This window comes from Cokeromyces recurvatus (assembly GCF_025118155.1).
Source record: "Cokeromyces recurvatus strain NRRL 2243 chromosome Unknown BX663scaffold_12, whole genome shotgun sequence".
NCBI lineage: Eukaryota > Fungi > Mucoromycota > Mucoromycetes > Mucorales > Mucoraceae > Cokeromyces > Cokeromyces recurvatus.
In genome coordinates, this window is record NW_026251398.1 from 406,035 (window position 1) to 425,606 (window position 19,572).

Genomic DNA, 19,572 nt, shown 5'->3' on the forward strand with positions numbered 1-19,572 from the left:
AAGCGGCGAGAAGACTAAAGAAGAAAAAAAAAGGCATCTATTTTCATTTATATTTTCCATTTTTGAATCCTATCGAAAAAAGTACTGGTTTGAAAGTAAAAGAAGGTATTAGACATGATCTGCTTTCTATTGATGATTAATTTACGCGAAAGAATTATGATTATATCTATGAATAATAAAGTATCTTAGTCAGACGTCGTAGAAGGATGAATTTAGTATTTATGTTGGGATAAACAACTAATATCCAAGTTGAAATAATTGCTTTTGAGCATAATCTGTTATTAACTTGGACTACGGCTGTCCGTGAAGAAGAAGAAATGGAAAGAAGCATTTCTTAGTGCGAAAAATTATTCAAGATAATAGTAACTCTTTAATATATACAAGTATAGTAGTAATATAAATAATCTGTTATATTTTATACATTATGTAGGTTAGTTTTAAGCAGCATTTTGATATATATATATATATAATTGTGGAAGATGCCTTTGTTGTTATACTAATACTCACTCTGCATTATATGATATGATCACACCTTAATCATTTCTCTTCATTATTATCTAACTTACTCACTAACTCACTCAACACGTTTATATCTCAATTTTCTTTTAATTTACTGTATTCAAATCAGTTTAAATATGTTGAACAATCACTAAAAATTGCTGCATAAATTAATCATTTGACGTAAACAAATTCTCCTTAAAATATGTATATGTGTGTATTGTAGTTATCTATTTTTTTTTCTCATTAAATAAGAATACAAAAGCATAAAATCAATATGAATTAGCTTCTTTTTTTATTTTATTTTATTTTTTTTCTTTTATCCAAAAAAAAAAATGACTATTGGTAATAATCGTCCTGGCTCTTCCAGACCTGGATCCCCTACTGTTCATACAAAAGTAGAAGAGGATCTTCATACGATGGCTGGTATTGATTACGATAAAGTTACAATCAAACATAATCCTTCTGTAGCTGTACTTTATGAAGAGGCTTTAACACATGAATTTGGTACAGTTATCTCTTCTACAGGTGCTTTATGTTCCTATTCTGGTAAAAAGACAGGTAGAAGTCCGAAAGATAAACGTATTGTTGAAGAGGAAACGACGAAAAAAGATATTTGGGTAAGTGATAATACTAATAAAATGAGTGATAATCATAATGATCTCACGAATATGAATGTTATTATTTTCAAGTGGGGTCCTATAAATACTAAAATGAGTGAAAGAGTCTTTTTAATTAATCGTGAAAGAGCTATTGATTATCTGAATACGCATCCTCGTCTTTATGTCTTTGACGGATTTGCAGGCTGGGATCCCAGATATCGTAAAAAGATAAGAGTGATTGCTTCTAGGGCTTATCATGCTTTATTTATGCACAACATGCTAATTAGACCTACTGAAAAAGAAATTGAAAACTTTGGGACTCCTGATTTTACCATCTTTAACGCTGGTGAGTTTCCTGCTAATCGTTATACAACTGGTATGACTTCGACTACCTCTATTTCTATTAACTTTAAACGTCATGAAATGGTTATTCTTGGTTCTGAATACGCTGGTGAAATGAAGAAAGGAGTAAGAGAGAGAGAGAGAGAAATATCCTTTTGTTCATTATTTATTATTCATATTCTGATATCAATAGATTTTTACAGTAATGCATTATTTGATGCCAAAAGCGGGTGTACTTTCTTTACATTCATCTGCAAATGAAGGCCCTAATGGTGATGTCTCTCTTTTCTTTGGTCTTTCAGGTAGAAAAAAAAATAGAGCTTGAAAAAAAAAACACAATTATAAATAAATATCTTAACAAAAAAAAAAAAAAAAAAAAAAAAAAAAAAAAAAAAAGGTACGGGTAAGACGACATTAAGTGCTGATTCTAAACGACGTTTAATCGGAGATGATGAACATTGTTGGAGTGAAACTGGCATATTTAATATTGAAGGAGGTTGTTATGCAAAGTGTATTGATTTATCTATGGAAAAGGAACCAGAGATCTTCAAAGCTATACGATTTGGTTCTGTTCTTGAAAATGTTGTTCTAAATGCAGAATCTCGTGAAGTTGATTATGAGGATGATTATTTGACTGAAAATACGCGATGTGCTTATCCAATTGGTAAAATAATAAGATAGATATAAAAAAAAAGCTTATTTAAATACATACATATATATATATATATATATATACATGTATACATATTACATCCATAATTAGATTATATTCCTAATGCCAAGATTCCTTGCTTAAGTGGCCATCCTAAAAATATAATTTTATTGACCTGTGATGCATTCGGTGTTATTCCACCTGTTTCTAAATTATCCTCTAGTCAAGTTATGTATCATTTTATTTCAGGTTATACAACAAAAGTGGCTGGTACAGAAGATGGTATTGTTGAACCTACACCCACCTTTAGCGCCTGTTTTGGTGCACCTTTCTTAGTCCTTCATCCACAAAAATATGCCACAATGTTAGCGGACAAGATGAGCAAGCATGATGTTGATGCTTGGTTAATTAATACAGGCTGGATTGGTAACTCTGCAAAAAATGGTGGTAAGCGATGTCCCTTAAAGTATACACGTGCCATCTTGGATGCTATCCATAATGGTTCACTTGTTGAAAATCAAGAATATGAAAATTATGAAATATTTAATTTCAACATTCCAACTACCGTTCAAGGTGTCCCAAAACAATTACTTCATCCAAGAAGGGCATGGCAAAGTGACCTCAGGGACTTTGATGAGTCTCTTAAAGATGTTGCTAATATGTTTATCGAGAATTTTAAGAATTTTCAAGATGAAGCTAGTCCTGAAACATATCAAGCGGGCCCACGTATTTAAAAAAGAAAGAAAGAAAATAAATAAATAGCAGAACTTGTATATGATCTTTTATTATTATATTGAATAAAGAAAGAAAGAAAAGAAAGAGAGATAATTAGCTTCTACCCTATTTCCTTCCCCCTTGATTTGTGCGTGTGTGCGTGTGTGTGTGTGTGTGTGTATCTGAAGGTGTATTAGAAAATGGTTTGTCCATTAACTTTAGATGGCGTCTACAAAATAAAAATTAAAATGACATGCTATTTATACTTATTTATTCTTACCATAATCTTTAAAAATTCTTCATAGTTTATCATGCCATCACCATCAACATCTGCAGATGCCATCATTTCTTCAATATCAGTTTCAGTAAGAGATTTACCTAAAATAGGAGATTTATCAGCCTTATATTCATATCTATATGAAAATCTTCTTTTTTTTTTTTTTCTTATTACCGAATAAAGAAGCACCCCGCTTTAAATCAGCACCACTTATTTGACCATCATTATCTGTATCAAGTAAATGAAAAACTTTATAAACACCAGCTTCAGAATCAATCTCATGTTGCTATAATAACGATGTTAATATATAAAATATATTTCGATAAAAAAAAAGGGAGGGTGGAGTAGAAAGAAAGGAGAATAGAGAAAGTAGAAGAAGGAGGGAAAGAGAGACAGAGATTGTGGAAAAAAAAAGGTTCTTTACCTTCGTCATAACAGCTAAAAAGTCTTCAAAATCAATTTTTCCATTACCTTTAGCATCAGCAGCTCGAATCTTTTTTTTAAAAAAAAATATAATAAAGAAATAAATACATATGTTTGTATACTTATTTCCTAATGATTCACTTACTTGGGCATTAATTTCTTCATCAGTGACTTCAACTTGAGCAACTTTATATATTTTCTTCAAAGTTTCGGCAGTTAGGCCATTTCCTTTGGTAAGCTCTTCAAACTTGGTATACAAGTGATCAATTTCAGCTTCAGTGATTATGGATCCTGTCTATTATATGCCAAAGGAAAAAGAGGAAATTAACTTTTTTTTTCTTTCTTTTTTTTTTTTTTGATAAATCATTTACCATCTTTTAAATAAATGAAAAGAAAAACAATAAGAATAAGAAATAAAACTTGGGAAAAATTATATTTTTTTTTTTATTCTTTTTTTTTTTTTTTTTTTTTTTTGGGTTTGTTTGTTCACGGTAATGCATATTAATCCCTCCCCTTTAAATCTATAGAAAATCATGTTATTCTATATATAAAACGGTACTACATCACTTCAAGTCTTTCCTTTCCTTTCCTTTCCTTTTTTTTTTTTTTTTTTTTTTTTTTTTTTTTTTGTTACTATAACTATTTCAGAAAAATATTATAAATTATGTATTGGGAAATTTTTATAAAATATTCAAGAAACAAATATGGAAGTTTGATGTCTCACAATTTGTAAAATTTTCCCTTGTACTTAAACGAAAGAGAAAGAACCACATGATCTTGATTCTGAATCAACTTATATAGCTACTTTTTCAATAATTAGGATGTAAATTCCCATTCTATTTTATTTTTTTTTATTTTTTTTTCAAGTAAATAATAATAATAATAACATATTTATATAAATGAAGAATACAACACACAAATTCTAATAAATTAAAAAAAAAAAAAATAGACCTTTATTTTTTTTTTACCAGACAGGAGTACCTTGAGTGATTTCTTTAGGTTTACGAACTTCACCAATCAAAGCCTGACTCAAAAGTCCGTATTCCTCTTGGAAATGCTTCTTCTTGTTACCTGTAGCAACAGAAGCAGAGGGTGCACGACCAGCATATTTAGGTGATTTACCTTGATGATATTGTGTTTGTGAAAGTGATGTGGTGATACGTGGTTGAACATGTTGCCATGCCCCCATATTCATAGGTTCTTCCTGACACCATATAATCTCTGCGTTAGGATACTTATCTGCATGTTGCTTAATTTGTTCATAAGGGAATGGATTCAATTGCTCTACTCGAGAGATGGCAATATCGTTCATACCATTCTGTTCACGTGCCTTAAGAAGTGCATAATAGACTTGACCACTACAGAGGACATGCTTTTTGACTTGTTCGGGTTGGACTAGATGGTCAGGATGCTCTTCAGGCAAGTAGAGTTGGAAGTGGCTCTCCCCTGTCATTTCTTCAAGACGAGAACGTGCCATGGGATGTCTTAAGAGGGACTTGGAGAAGGGCAAGATGAGAGGCTTACGGAATTGGCGACAGATTTGACGACGCAAGACGTGGAAGTATTGTGAGGGTGTAGAGGCATAAACAACTTGCATGTTACAGTCTTGGTGTTGTCTCGAGAGCTTTTCAGGGCTAGGGTAGTGGTATGGATCATCATCACAGAGTTGTAAGTAACGTTCAATACGTGCAGATGAGTGTTCGGGTCCTTGGCCATCATAACCATGAGGTAAAGACAGAACAAGACCAGAGCGTTGAAGCCATTTTTGTTCACCAGCTGCTAAAAATTGATCTACAATGACTTGAGCTGTGTTGGCAAAATCACCAAATTGTGCTTCCCAGACAACGAGAGAATCGGGGTTGACTAAGGAATAACCAAGTTCAAAGCCAAGGACACCATATTCGGATAAGGAGGAATTGGAAATTGAAAGCATACCTTGTTCTGGACTAATATGATTTAAGAGAGTATAGAGTGATCCATCTTTTTGATCATGAAGAACTGCATGACGTTGAGAGAAAGTACCACGTTCAACATCTTGACCAGAAATACGGACATGTCGCCCCTCTGCTAGTAAGGAACCCCATGCTAAAGCTTCAGCAGTAGACCAATCAATATCCTTACCTTCCTTCAATGACTTTTCACGATTCTGAAGGATACGCTTCAAGTTACGATGAATATTAAAGTTATGGGGTAAAGTATTGAGCGCCTTACCGACTGTTTGAAGGGCTTCACGTGGAATACCTGTAGGGTAATGTGGTAAATTCTCCTCAGCTAATTCTTTAGGTGATTTGAATCCAGGCCATGAACTAGAAAGCCATTCACTAGAAGTAGGCTTATAATCCTTACTACGAGAGTAGCTTTCTTCGAGAATATTCCAAACACGTTTCTTTGTAGCCTTGATCTCTTCTTCAGAGAGAGATCCTTCTTCCTTCAATTGGACTTCATATTTTTCAGCTACAGGTGTTTGTTTAGTGATGGCATCATACATACGAGGTTGTGTGAACATAGGCTGGTCAGTTTCATTATGGCCATGTTTACGGTAACAGACTAAATCAATCACAACATCCTTGTGGAAATTTTGACGCCAGTCTGCGGCCAATTGCATAACATACGTCACAGCCTCTGCATCATCACCATTGACATGGAAGATGGGAGCATTAATAGACTTGGCAATATCAGTACAGTAAGGAGTGGAACGACCATAACGAGGATCTGTTGTAAAACCAATCTGGTTATTTACAACAACATGGATGGTACCACCTGTAGAATAAGAAGGGAGATCATGGAAACCCATAGTTTCGTAAACAATACCTTGGCCAGCAAAGGCAGCATCACCATGAATTAAAACAGCCATTGCACGATCTCCATTCGTATCCTTGCCATAGAATTGAAGTGCACGTGTCTTACCAAGTACAACAGGATCCACTGCCTCCAAGTGAGAAGGATTGGCGACTAATGAAAGATGAACTCGTTTACCAGAGGGAGTAGGACGAACGTAATTCATACCAAGATGGTATTTAACATCACCAGATCCTTCTTCAGAAGGTTCAAGAGCGCCACTGAATTCACAGAAAATAGATTCATTGGGCTTACGTACAACATTAGATAGCACATTCAAACGACCACGATGAGGCATACCAATGACAATAGATTCTACACCAAGATCAACAGCACGATCAATCTTTTATGAATATTTATATATTTATTTATATAGGAATAATTAATAAATGATTCTCTCTCTTTTTTATTTTTTATTTTTTTTTTATTTTTTTTTTTAAAAAAAAAAGATAACTTACCATGGCTTTCATACCAGGAATCAAAGTTTCGCCACCTTCAAGACCAAAACGCTTTTCAGAAGGGTATTTGGAAGCAACAAAACGCTCAAAACTATCAGACCAAGTTAAACGATCAAAAATTACTTTCTTTTCTTCAGTAGAATACTTGTAAGGTTGAGGAGTTTCGATACGTTCACGAATCCAATCACATTGTGCACGATCAGGGATATGAATATATTCTACACCAATTGAACCACCTTATATATATGTATATATAAAAAGTAAATAATCTCTCTTTTCCCTTTTTCTCTTAGCTCCTTTATATATATATATATGACTTACAATATATCTTCTTTAAATGAGAAATGATTTCACGAAGGGTAAGAGTAGTACCATTCTTGGTAAAAGCAGGCAAGATACCAGGACCAATGGTAAAAGTTCTGTCAAGATCAGCATCTTTAAAACCATAATATGTATGATTCAATTCAGGAGGGGGAGTAAAAGAATTAAGGCCAGCATGTTGAATACCTAAAGGATCCAAATTTGCAATATGATGACCGCGAACTTGATATGCTCTTGTTAAAAGTTGAATCTTCATATGATCGATGACTTCAGAGGAACTGCCTGTGATACCATCACCGGGCAAGACAGGTAAACGAGCACTAGCTGAAGGTACGATAGTAGGAGGAGGAGAATAGGCTGGACTAACACCATTAGTCATATTTTTAAAATAAACTTGCCAAGATAAGTGCACTGCACTAGGATCCTTTAACCAGGCCTCATACATTTCTTCAATATAGTTTGCAGAATTCCCTTGCAAGAAACCATCTGCTTTTTCTGGTGCAGCAAGACTTGCTTTGTTGGTATGGAAGAGAGCATAAGAAGAACGAATGGGGGAATGACGAGTAATTCCGGGAAATGCCTTAATTGAAGGTCTTAATGTATTTGATAGTCTCGATAACCTATACATAATGAAAGGTTTTTTTTTAAAAAAAAAATAAAAATAAAAGTAAAAGTAAAAAAGCAAATAAATAAATATGTGTGTATGAATATATATGTAAATAAAAAAAAAAAATAAGAAAGGGGAGGGGGTTAAAAAATTAAGGTTAGTTTTCGATATGGGGTAAAAAAAAAAAAAAAAAAAAAAAAAAAAAAAGAATTAAATGCTGTTACTTAATTTTTCCAAAACAAATGGAAAAAAGTAATTCAAAAATTTGGTAAATGTTTTTTTTATTTTCATTATTTTTTTTTTTTTTTTTTTTTTTTTTTTTTTTTGGTATTGATATGCTTATAATTTGGTAGAAAAAATTTTAATTAATTTGGCGCCTTTCTGCACGAGTTTTTGAAATCAGGTTTATTAGATCATTCTTTCTATCTTGTACTTATTTTTTCAGCAGTAACAATGTGATTGAAATATTCAAATTAAAGTAATTGTTAGGCTGTGATGACAAGTTAATCTGATTTCTAAGCTGGTTTATCTGATTCGTAAATTATATTTATTATGCATCTTCATGTTTAAAATTTTCTTATTCTGAAGATATTTAAAATCAATTTGGATTATCTTTCGATAATATGCAACGATTATTTTTACTACAAAGATAGCTGTAACCTTATACAAAAAAAAAAAAAAAAAAATTAAAATGCATCTATGGTTGTCCTTCAGCTACATTCATATTTGAGAAATAAATTCACTAATTTTTTTTTCTCGTTCCTTTTATCCTTTGGACTAGTATTTTCTGATAGACTTTTCGCTCTTGTTGAAGAATAGAGTCATTCGTGGAGATAGGTTCTGACCTCATCCCACTTGTGTTATGCACTTTTTATCTTTGTGTAGGTCATTTTCTTTTATGATTACACGGATTTTTCTTTTGGGATTATATATACTTCCACTACTCTTGTGGCTGCTAATCCTGCTACTAGTATCGAAACATTAAAATATACTTTGTGTTTCGAGAAACTAAGGAAAATGTTGCCCTAATAATTCCTTTACAATATTCACATCATTTTATAAAATAAAAGTGCTTACATCTTACAACCCTTTATATCTTATTTTCAATTAACTCCAGAGGATTATAAAAGTTACAAAAATATGGAAATTTGTACAATTATGTTGGAAATAAAAATAAAGAATCTCATATCTCTCGATAATACCGGGCAAAGCTCTTAATTCACATGTAATAGGGGATAATCAAACAAAAAAAAAGTATAGGATACAAACATGTTTGTTTACTCTCATATTTCATCATATCTCAAACCCATAAAAGAGTTTTGGTTAAAAGTCAAATTTGGTATTAAACATCAGTCTTTTGATACAGAAAACACCTTAATTCCACGGGATTTATGTGGAAAAGCTATCCTAAAGAATTGCAAAAGATGGTTGTAGACATTCTATCAACTTTCTTTTTTCCCTTTTTCCAAAGTTATTTAGATTTACAAGATAGCATCGAAAAACAACAACTATACTCACCAGACTCCTTATTATTATTTTTTTCATGGTAACTGACAAATTGGTAGATAGTCTTCAATTCGTTTCCCAAGATGCAATCAAAGCCATCAAGACCTACAGTCAGCTATCTGCAATTCGTGTTAATCCTAATGGTCTCAATCGATTTTTAGCTTTTTGTTTCTACGCTCAAATCATTCGCACACAATTACAATAAGGTCTAGCTATTACTAGATAGATTAACTATTCATGCTGATAAACTTAAAGCTGCACAAAAGACTTGCATCTCTTGAATCTTTGGTGGTTCCACTTGTTCAACAACAACTACAATTTTCCATTTGTTAAAACTTCCAACCTATACATGAATCCTTCAAGCCAAGTTTTTGCTTCAATCATATAGCTTACCCAAATGATGCTTTCCCCACATGCCTCTTATCGCACTTTCAACATCACAATAATCAGTCCCTTTGGTTTGCATTCATCTCACCAAATCCAGTTTGGAAACGATGTTCTACTCTAGGAGATTAAAAAAAAAAGCCCTAGATAAGACTATTTATGAATACCGTTAAGAGAACTTGAACAATCTTTAGACGTCCCTCCCCTCTCGAAATTCAAAACTGATCTTACAGTGTTATCCTTCTGTTTCTCTTAATCCTATCTTATGGCTACCTATGTCTTTTGTTGAACACAATTAGTGTATTCGGCGATGTTTTGGTTGACTTACCAACAATTATTTCACTTTCTGTATCCGGCACTCATCCCACTTTTTTTTTTTTTTACTAAAACTTGTGTCATTGAATGCCTCAATATGCACTACCTCCTTCAGTTGCCACTAACTATACTTGATCTTATTTCGTTCTTATTCTACCAACCAACCCCATTAAGCGTCATGATCATTACAGTCAGTGGAATATTCGTTAACCAACTACCTAATTTCTTTTACATAAAACCAGTTACCTTTATTATGAAAAAAAAAAAATGGAACTACCATCATCACCACTAGCAACCTTTAATCAACAGCTCCTATCGATTGAATGTATGCGTTCTCAATAGTCGATAAACTTCATTCTATTTATCTAGATCTCCTTTCTCATCCTTGAGGTTATTAAGGATTTTCTTTTTAATTTCCTCATATTTTAGAAAACTTCTTTCCTTAGGCAATTTTGATATGTAGTTTATTATGTACTTGAATTTTATTTTAGGCATATTTGCCAAATTATAAAAGCGCTCAATATCAAAATAAATAAGAATATTTACCAAATTATTCAGTAACTTTTTTCCAAATTATTGTCCTTTTTTTTTTTTTTCATTTGTGACATACTTCTCGGCTTAACATTTCACGTTTAACGGGTAGCTTTTCCGGTTTTTTACGGCTTGCTTAGTAGTAGAAGCAACATGCAGAGCGAAATATATATGACAATAGAACTATTCTTTATATATACATCTATTTATATTGTTTAATATTAGGAGTTTAATTACTCCATACCTATTCTATTAGCATAATACTCACGATTAGTATTGATCTTTTTTTTTTTTTTTCGTTACAACTTGGAATAGAGAATTAAAAATCAGATTATGGATATAATACGGTATTATGTAATACTATATTTTATTAGCCAGAATAGCATACTGTGGTAATACATTATTAATTAACATAAATCCCCTACGTCATATTTTACATCCAATGGTTATTTCTTATACAGCATATACATGTAATGCATATTTATAAAAAGGGAAAAATAAAATAAAATAAGGCATAATGAAACAGAAGCAAATAAAAAGGGGGTGATGAAGAGGAAGAGGTAATATGCATATAGTGGCTTCCCTCTTGTATACTAATGGACATATGAAAATATATATATATATATATTTATATGCAAATATGTATATACATTTATAGAAAAGAATACTTCTGTAGATAGATATAGATATAGATATATATGTATTGCTTATTATAGTAAATCTAAAATAAAATAAAAATAAAATATATAAAAAAAAAGAGAAAGAGTCATACTTAAAATAGGATAAGGGAGAAGGAAAAAAAAAGGGGGGAGGGTGTGTGGGCTTATATAATAATGAAGAAGAAGCAGAATATATGGACGTTGTATGCTATACATATACAAATTTGTATACATATATTATATAGAGGAAAACATATATATTTAATTACCATGGATGCTTATTATCAGTTATCATCGCTGGATCAGCAGTAACAGTAGCAGTAGCAATAGTAGTACTACTAGTAGTAGTAGTACTAGGACTAGCACTAGTAGTAGTACTGGGACTAGGACTAGTCCTAGTGGCAGTAATGGTATCATTTTCTTCTTCCTCATGAATTAAGATGTTTGAGTTTGATATTGAAGCAGTAATACGGTCATCTGTAATTAATTGTTGATTATTATTATTAGTTGATCTATTAACATGATAATTCCGATGATTATGATAATTATTCATATAAGGATGATGACGAGAAGAAATTGTTCGACTACTATATGTTCTATGCTGTTCACCTGATGATAACTTCCTTATATTAGGATACAATGTTGATTTCCCTAATAGAAAAAGAGAATACATCATTGTATTTTAATATTATACATGTATATATATATGTGTGTATGTGTGTGTATGTATGTATGTATAAACTAGTTTTTATATATACCTGTATCTGAAGATATTGTAGGAGACGAAGTGGATGCTGTACCTGTAACTTTTTGCGCTAGAATACAACCTTTGTTATAAAACTTTTCTTTTCTTTTTATACATATACATATAAAAAAAAAGAATGTATACAAATATATACGCTGGTTTTTTTTTTAATATATCAAATACCATAAAATGGAGATGAATCATTTGTTATTGTATTATTTATAGAAGGTAATTTTCCATCATCTAATAGTTGCTCTGTATAGTACATGCGAGATTGTTGATGTGCTCTTGATGGTGATGAATCGTGTGGTGATGTATAGTATGAATTTTGTTGATATCCGTTCATTATATTCCCTGGTCGACTATCAATTTGAGAGGAAAGCATAAAGAGACTATCTTCATTACTATTTGTATAGCTATTATTATTGTTTCGATAACCTATATCAGAAATAAATAAGGAATATATATATAAATAGTGACCATTAAATGTAATAAACATATTAACTTATACCTGTCTGTGTATTTGAAGTTAAATCTTGAGAAGGACGATCCCAAAGAGAGGTTGATAAGCCATAATAAGGCCTATTATTATTATTATTATTATTATTATTATATAAATTTCCATAATTGGTTCGATTTCCATGTAAAGAGCTACTACTGGTATAAAGAAAAGAGGTAGGATCGTCTACAAATAAAGGATAGAGTAAATCTTGAATCTTATATTGTGCAGACAGTATTTTAGCTCTATCAAACGAAATCCTATATATGCACATATAATAATAATAATAATTGTTATATTCCTATTTATATTATATTCTAAGACTATATACATATATACATACATATATATATATATATTATAATTATTACCAAACACCCTTTAGATGCATTGCACCAATCTTTATAACCACACGACCTTTTTCATTTTTGAGAATTCCATCACGTTTACCACGAGACATACCAGCTACATTTAATAGCTTGGTACCATTAATCATATCATTATCTAGAATAAAATCATATAAGAGTATGAATTTACAGAACACTATTATTATTATTATTATATAATAACTACCTTGACGTCTTGCCACACAAATACCATTTGCATCTACTTGATAACAAATAGTACCTTCATCTTCCCATAGCGTTGTAGTTAATTTGGGTCTTCCTATGAATCCATGCCGAGTTACAATTGAAGATGACGGACTTGTACTGTAATTATTATTATTATTATTATTAGTAGTTGTAGTAGGAGAATAATAACTACTACCGCTATTAGTAGAATATTGACTTCTATTTGTATTTGTTAATAGATAGTTATTGTTAGGGTTCTGATGATCAGAAAAGACTTGATTTGTCATATAAGTTGTAACAGTCGTTGGTTGCTGTGATGAAGAAGATGAAGAATTACTAGCAAGATATTGTCTGTCAATTGACGGCAAATCATTCATAGTATTGGTTTGATAACCATCATTTGTATAAGTAATATTATTCATTGAATTATTAGTAGAATAAGAAGAAGAAGATATAGTAGAAGAAGGATGGCTGTTATAAGTATTTTGATTCCAACTAAAATAGTTATTAGCAGTAGTAACATGATGATAATTGTTATTAACTTGCTGATGTTGTACGTTTGACTGAATAATAAGGGGAGAATTGTCTAGACTAGATCGATGATGACACTTATTAGTTTCCATCGTCATTTCATTAGTCCCCACTTTATTATCGTTGGAATGGCAATAAAGTAAAGGCAAAGATGCAGGTTCTCTTACTGAAGTATCACATGTCATTTTATTCATGTAAAAAGGGAGGGGAAAAAAAGAAGAAGAAGAAGGTGAAAGATAGCATATAACGAAAAGAATAAAATATATTCTAAAGAGACAAAGAAAAAACTAAAATAAAATAATTACAAGCTCTCTTCCTCTTTCTCTGTTGCCGTTCCCCTTATTTCCATTATAGACTCAAATGGTATACACATGTACATATGCATACTTACGCGCGTATACACACACACACACACACATGTATATATATAAAGATAGAATCAAAAATGAAATATGTATTTTTAGTGCTTTTTACATGATAACATAATTTTATTCCTAGTTGGAATCAATACATTTACTATAAAGAATTACAAAAAAGAAAAAAAAGATGAGGACAGGAGAAGAAGGGGGAATGAGAATACATTCAAAAATTATAATTTTGAATAAAAGAAAAAAAAAAGGAGGAGTGGATTAGATAAGAACATAAAAATAGTAAAGACTTTTATATAAGGGGCTATACATAAAACAAAATATATACCATAATACACATCATGACTGCATGCATTAATTGTGTACACATACATTAAACTCATATATGTCTATATAGAAGAGTAGTTTATTTTTACTTCTTATACATATATATATATAGACAGAGAGAAAGAGAGAAAGATATATTACACATAAAACAAGTACTTTATAAGCATATACATATTGCTTCTTATTTTACTCTGAGACATTATACTATTAAATAGAGAATGATGTATGTCAAGAATAAACTAAAAGAATAATAATTCCAATTTCTATGCCTTGTATCAATTATTGGTCTTTGTTTGTTTGTATCCAAATGCAGTCATCGGCTTGTATTGTTAAAATGATATGTTCTAATTAGTAGTTGAAAAGAGAAGGAGATGAAGAGCTCTCTAACAAAGTATTAAACTAAAAATGCTTCAATCAACATTGTATCTTCTCTTTTCTCCATAAGTCCTTTTCTTTCTTTTTAAATTGTGTTTTATAGTTATTCTATCGAAAAAAAAAGTATTTATAGTGAATATATTTATATATTTGTATAAATATTTGTATGATAATACAAGACAATAACTAAAGAAAATAAAATAATAGAACAAGTACGTGAAATCTTCTTTTTTTTTTAGTAATCTATCTAATAATGAAAGTGAGTAAGTAGTTGGATATCAAGCTCTATAACGAATATACACTTCACACAGAATATTACACAAATGGTATTATGTATTTTTCTTCTTGAGATAATATAAAAATTATATCCTGCATATTTTTTTTTATTTCTTTTAAATAATGAAAACTGCTGCTTGTTGTATTATTGGTGATGAGATTCTATCAGGAAAAACCAAAGATACTAATTCACATTATTTAGGTATATGCTATTTTATGCTAGAATACATGTAAATATTAAAATTTTTTACATTATAAAGCAAAAACGTTATTTGATCTTGGAATCGAATTAAAATGTATCCGAGTCATTGGTGATGATGCACAAGATATCATTCGAACAGTAAAAGAATTGTCTTTATTATATGACATTGTATTCACTAGTGGTGGCATAGGTAGAGAATCGACCGAAAAATAAATAAATAAAATAAAATAAACTCAATAACCATCTCCATTCTTTTCATTAATAATTAGGTCCAACTCATGATGACATTACATACGAATCAATAGCAACTGCTTATAATTTAGAAATGAAAGTGGATCAAACAACTTTCAATATGATTATGAAATACGGCAACAAAAATTATACTTTAACAGAAGAATACGCACGCCATCTCGCTACCTTCCCTTTTCCAGCAATTTTGTTAAGAGAGAATAAAAAGCTCATGATACCCGTAGTTGTTGTGAATGAAAATATATATATTTTACCCGGTATCCCCGCTTTATTTCAACTTTTGCTTGATACACTTGGATCAAGATTAAGTCAAAACACACCTTATTATAGACTTGAGATTGCTACTGAGCAACCTGAGATGGCTATTGCTACTATCTTGCGTAAAATACAACAACAAGTACAACATGTAGTAAAGATTGGAAGCTATCCTACATGGCAACAAGAAGAAGAGAAAATTAAAGTGATCGTGACTGTAACAGGACAAGACAAGTCCAAAGTAAAAGAAATTAGTCAATGGATCCAAAAGGAAATACGAGGGTGGCCTCATAGGAGTCGTCTCTAAAAAAAAAATGAAACTAGTAGTAGGAAGGAATCCAATAAACTACTTTATTTTTTCCTTCAAAGTCCAAATAAGCCGTTTTAATCTCTCCACGTCCCTGAGTCTCCTTTTCACATATATATTGAATTTGTTGTTCTGTCGTCGTGACAAGTTCTCCTGTCTTTAAACGTCGCGTTCGATTATCATGACTAAAAACACAACAAGGAACGACTGCAAACGCTTTATTGAGCTTCAATGCCAGATCGACAATAGGAATTGTGGCTTGATCTGAATGTAGCCCAACAATAACACCTGTAGTTTGCAATAGTTTCTCATGTTCCTTAATGAATTCATCATTCAGGTAAGTATGTAGATACTCTGGTGTTAATTCATAAGGCCAACTATGTAATTTATTTTGAGCTTCTTTATCATTTTTCCAATCCATATTATCATTGTCGCATGATGTTGTATTCTTTTCGAATCTTAAATACATAAGACGACGTAAACGTGTATACCAATATTGAGGCCGTTTTCTTGGGTTTGGATCTACAACAGTGGTAGGGATACCGAACCCACGGCTTAGAATCATTGCAATCTCTCCTTTACCACCTGCTACATCTAACACTGATGCTGTTTTAGATGACAACTGTTGCTTGAATGTCTTTTGAATCCAATCTGCAAATATAATCGCACGTAATCCGTGGGGTTGTTTCGATTGATGAGGATCGTTTGGATCATAGTTAGTTATTTTGCGATGTATCTCTTTCTTTTTAGATATTATATACATATATAATTAGCATTCTTAATTATTACTTTATATATACATATTTGTATATATCACTTGCAAATTTTATGCTTACTTCTTGTAACCATGCTTTGCGTGCGCTTTCAAATGCTTCACCTGTAGGATGCTGAAATAGACAATCATCGCCTCGAAGACATTTATTTTTATTAATCCAATACTTGCATACTTGTTTTGTAATCGTTTTATTTTCATCTAAACAGCATTCGGTTGGTTTCTTTTTCTTTTCGAGACTTCTACCAAGAGGAGGATCTTGTGCAAAAGGTTTAGTATTTAAATAGGGCTCTATCACCTGAACAGGTCGATTGGACTGCCAAACTGGATAATCTTTTTCAAAACTCTCACTTGGATCTAAGGGATAGCCCACTTGAACGGAAACTACAAAACCTGGTCGTGCAGTTCGAAAGGCTTCCTGAAAAGATACTTCATCTAACGTATTATCGTCTGTTCTGAAAAGGATTTGGCATTTTTCTGAAGGATCATCTTTTGATGAAGGTTGAACGTCAATGAAAAAAAGGAATTTACAGAGTCTTCTCCTTGTCCTCACTTGACCTGTAATGGTTTGAACAATGTCAATCATTATAATTGATAAAAGTAAAAATGAAAAAGCAGTCCGTTCATGTTTTATTTTTTAAGTATTTTACAAACAATAATAAAAAAAGGTCTCCTTTTTTGTTAATATTGTTTAATTTTAAAAAAAAAAAAGAATGGAACCAACAAGAAATACAGAAGTAAAAGAAACAGTAGATTGTATAGTATATAATGTTCTATTTAATAAATAAATAAAAAAAAAAAAAAAAAAAAAAACTTATAATAAAATTACCTTTTTTTTTTCTTTAGTACTTTATGAAATGTCAAACATGTTAAATACAGGATTAGATCGAGAAACAATTGGTTTATGTATTTCATTATGTGAACGAGGTGTTAATCCAGAAGCATTAGCTGTAAATTTACTATATATTCATATACATACATGTATATACATTGTGACTAATATATATGGTCCTTTTCTTTAGACTGTTATTAAAGAATTACGTGAACTGGAAAAGAACAAGCAGAGTAATCAACTTTAAAAGTACAATCTGTTTATTTTATTTCTACTATTGAAATTATTCCTTAATTACCACATGAATTAATAATGTCAAGAAAGGTATTATAATGTTTGTTCTTATTGCTTTATATGAATATAAATATACTTGATAATATAACTGTATAGCTTCTGATTTATAATTAATGTATTTAACAACTATTAATAAAAAGATTATAAATGCATATTCTTTATAGAAATGTTGTTTAAATTTATTCGAAACACCTGTTTTCTTGATAATAAAAGAATGACGTAAATTTTCTTTTTCTAAATAAAAATAAATAAAATCTCTATATCTTCTCTTTTTGTTTTTCCTTTATACACATCTATACATGAAACGTGAAGAAGCCGATAGTCATTCAATAGAAAATAATAATGATAACACTAAAAAAATAAAAAAAGGTTTTTCTTTTTTCTTTTATAAATTATGTTAATTTATGATTAATAAGTATATAATTAGAGCATCCCTTTTTTAGTATGAATTCAACAAAAAAAGCAAAGGGATCAGTAATTCAATGGATCAAAACACTAGATTCAGTATTGATTGCAAAATCTAGAATGTTAAATAATGATGTTAAAACTGAAAAATGCAAAATAGCTGCATTTGACTTGGTAAATATACATGTGCATATATTAATTACTCTTTTATATTAAAGAAACAATTTTTATGCCCTATTTTATATAAAGGACGGTACTTTGATTAAAACTAAAGGTAAACATGTTCATTCAAAAGATAAACATGATTGGCTTTGGTGGGACTCCATGATACCAAAACGACTTGAAAAACTGAATAATGAAGGGTAAACAAAAGAAGGAAAAAAAAAAAATGGCATGTTGAATTTCTTGTCAAGTAACTAGTAAAAAAAAAAAAAAAGTTATCAAATAGTTATACTTTCCAATCAAAATGGTTTACGAAAGTTCAACATGATAAATGACTTTAAATACAAGATGGAAAATATTTTAAGTCAAGTTAATTCACCCATTCTCTTTATGGCTGCATTAGAAAAAGACATGTATCGTAAGCCGATGACAGGAATGTGGGATTGGTTAAACACACATATTTATACAAATATTGACAAGATGCAAAGTTTATATGTGGGCGATGCAGCAGGAAGAGAAGTTGATTGGAAACCCAATAAAAAAAAGGATCATTCATGTGGAGATCGTAAATTTGCAGCCAATCTTCAAATCAATTTTTATACTCCTGAAGAATTTTTTTTGAATGAGCCCAAGACAACACACTTTAGCTGGAAAGGATTTGATGCTAATCAATATTTATCATTAGAATTGCCCCTTTATACACCACAAGATACACCCTTATTTAATAGAGAACAAAAAAGAGAAGTTATTATTTGTGTAGGCTATCCTGCAAGTGGGAAATCAAGATTTGTAGAAAAGTATTTAGTCAAAGAAAGAGGCTATATACACATTAATCAAGATACATTAAAGACAAAGGATAAATGTATTAAAAGATGCAAAGAAGCATTAGAAAATTCAACTTCATCTATTGTCATTGATAATACAAATCCTGAACGTTCTACACGTGCTATTTATATCAAATTAGCTCAAGAGGCAAAGGCTCCCGTTCGATGCTTTTATTTTGGAGATAATATGGATTTAGCTCAACATAATAATTATTATCGTGCGCTTTATCAGCAACAAGATCCCAAAAGATTATTAAGTTCCATTGTATTTCACAAGTTTAAAAAGTCTTTTCAACCACCTACCTTATCTGAAGGCTTTGAAGAAATCAAACAAATTCACTTTGTATTTGATGAATCAGAGAAAGAAAAAGAAATATGGAAGAAATGGTGGACTGCATAAAATCATTTTTATTATATGATATATAAAATGTGTATATGTATTGTAAATGT

At 30.8% G+C, this 19,572-nt stretch overlaps 9 protein-coding genes across 9 annotated transcripts; 5 read left to right on the forward strand and 4 right to left on the reverse strand.

Annotated features, from left to right (window-relative positions):
* Nucleotides 1–773: 773 nt before the first annotated feature.
* Nucleotides 774–3,123, forward strand: BX663DRAFT_509054 (phosphoenolpyruvate carboxykinase [ATP]). The gene is made up of 6 exons (XM_051527566.1): nucleotides 774–1,118; nucleotides 1,191–1,568; nucleotides 1,636–1,744; nucleotides 1,840–2,106; nucleotides 2,206–3,037; nucleotides 3,089–3,123. The coding sequence occupies exons 1-5, from the start codon at nucleotides 834–836 to the stop codon at nucleotides 2,826–2,828; spliced, it is 1,662 nt and encodes a 553-aa protein (XP_051382957.1). The 5' UTR covers nucleotides 774–833; the 3' UTR covers nucleotides 2,829–3,037; nucleotides 3,089–3,123.
* BX663DRAFT_509057 (uncharacterized protein) lies at nucleotides 2,893–3,916 on the reverse strand. Its single transcript, XM_051527567.1, has 6 exons — nucleotides 3,880–3,916; nucleotides 3,654–3,803; nucleotides 3,510–3,578; nucleotides 3,260–3,371; nucleotides 3,089–3,186; nucleotides 2,893–3,037 (listed from the first exon to the last, which is right to left on the reverse strand). Exons 1-6 carry the CDS (start codon nucleotides 3,880–3,882, stop codon nucleotides 3,002–3,004), a joined length of 468 nt encoding a protein of 155 aa, XP_051382958.1. The 5' UTR covers nucleotides 3,883–3,916; the 3' UTR covers nucleotides 2,893–3,001.
* Nucleotides 3,917–4,393: 477 nt separating this feature from the next.
* On the reverse strand, nucleotides 4,394–7,780 carry BX663DRAFT_472615 (oxoglutarate dehydrogenase, E1 component). The gene is made up of 3 exons (XM_051524180.1): nucleotides 7,126–7,780; nucleotides 6,805–7,040; nucleotides 4,394–6,689 (listed from the first exon to the last, which is right to left on the reverse strand). Exons 1-3 carry the CDS (start codon nucleotides 7,751–7,753, stop codon nucleotides 4,473–4,475), a joined length of 3,081 nt encoding a protein of 1,026 aa, XP_051382959.1. The 5' UTR covers nucleotides 7,754–7,780; the 3' UTR covers nucleotides 4,394–4,472.
* A 1,319-nt stretch (nucleotides 7,781–9,099) lies between these two features.
* Nucleotides 9,100–9,630, forward strand: BX663DRAFT_509066 (uncharacterized protein). The gene has a single exon (XM_051527568.1). The coding sequence runs from the start codon at nucleotides 9,276–9,278 to the stop codon at nucleotides 9,441–9,443; it is 168 nt and encodes a 55-aa protein (XP_051382960.1). The 5' UTR covers nucleotides 9,100–9,275; the 3' UTR covers nucleotides 9,444–9,630.
* Nucleotides 9,631–12,372: 2,742 nt separating this feature from the next.
* On the reverse strand, nucleotides 12,373–13,230 carry BX663DRAFT_434483 (transcription regulator HTH, apses-type DNA-binding domain-containing protein; the record flags this gene model as incomplete). Its single annotated transcript, XM_051523066.1, has 3 exons — nucleotides 12,373–12,631; nucleotides 12,743–12,875; nucleotides 12,945–13,230. 3 exons carry the CDS (start codon nucleotides 13,228–13,230, stop codon nucleotides 12,373–12,375), a joined length of 678 nt encoding a protein of 225 aa, XP_051382961.1.
* A 1,713-nt stretch (nucleotides 13,231–14,943) lies between these two features.
* BX663DRAFT_434255 (MoaB/Mog domain-containing protein) lies at nucleotides 14,944–15,833 on the forward strand (the record flags this gene model as incomplete). Its single annotated transcript, XM_051523054.1, has 3 exons — nucleotides 14,944–15,022; nucleotides 15,081–15,212; nucleotides 15,292–15,833. The coding sequence occupies 3 exons, from the start codon at nucleotides 14,944–14,946 to the stop codon at nucleotides 15,831–15,833; spliced, it is 753 nt and encodes a 250-aa protein (XP_051382962.1).
* A 6-nt stretch (nucleotides 15,834–15,839) lies between these two features.
* BX663DRAFT_569009 (uncharacterized protein) lies at nucleotides 15,840–17,191 on the reverse strand (the record flags this gene model as incomplete). Its single annotated transcript, XM_051532110.1, has 2 exons — nucleotides 15,840–16,575; nucleotides 16,670–17,191. 2 exons carry the CDS (start codon nucleotides 17,189–17,191, stop codon nucleotides 15,847–15,849), a joined length of 1,251 nt encoding a protein of 416 aa, XP_051382963.1. The 3' UTR covers nucleotides 15,840–15,846.
* An 81-nt stretch (nucleotides 17,192–17,272) lies between these two features.
* BX663DRAFT_509075 (mitotic-spindle organizing gamma-tubulin ring associated-domain-containing protein) lies at nucleotides 17,273–17,945 on the forward strand. The gene is made up of 3 exons (XM_051527569.1): nucleotides 17,273–17,361; nucleotides 17,452–17,555; nucleotides 17,628–17,945. Exons 1-3 carry the CDS (start codon nucleotides 17,319–17,321, stop codon nucleotides 17,682–17,684), a joined length of 204 nt encoding a protein of 67 aa, XP_051382964.1. The 5' UTR covers nucleotides 17,273–17,318; the 3' UTR covers nucleotides 17,685–17,945.
* Nucleotides 17,946–18,175: 230 nt separating this feature from the next.
* BX663DRAFT_531096 (polynucleotide kinase 3 phosphatase-domain-containing protein) lies at nucleotides 18,176–19,522 on the forward strand (the record flags this gene model as incomplete). Its single annotated transcript, XM_051530357.1, has 3 exons — nucleotides 18,176–18,310; nucleotides 18,386–18,498; nucleotides 18,574–19,522. The coding sequence occupies 3 exons, from the start codon at nucleotides 18,176–18,178 to the stop codon at nucleotides 19,520–19,522; spliced, it is 1,197 nt and encodes a 398-aa protein (XP_051382965.1).
* Between the last annotated feature and the right edge of the window lie 50 nt (nucleotides 19,523–19,572).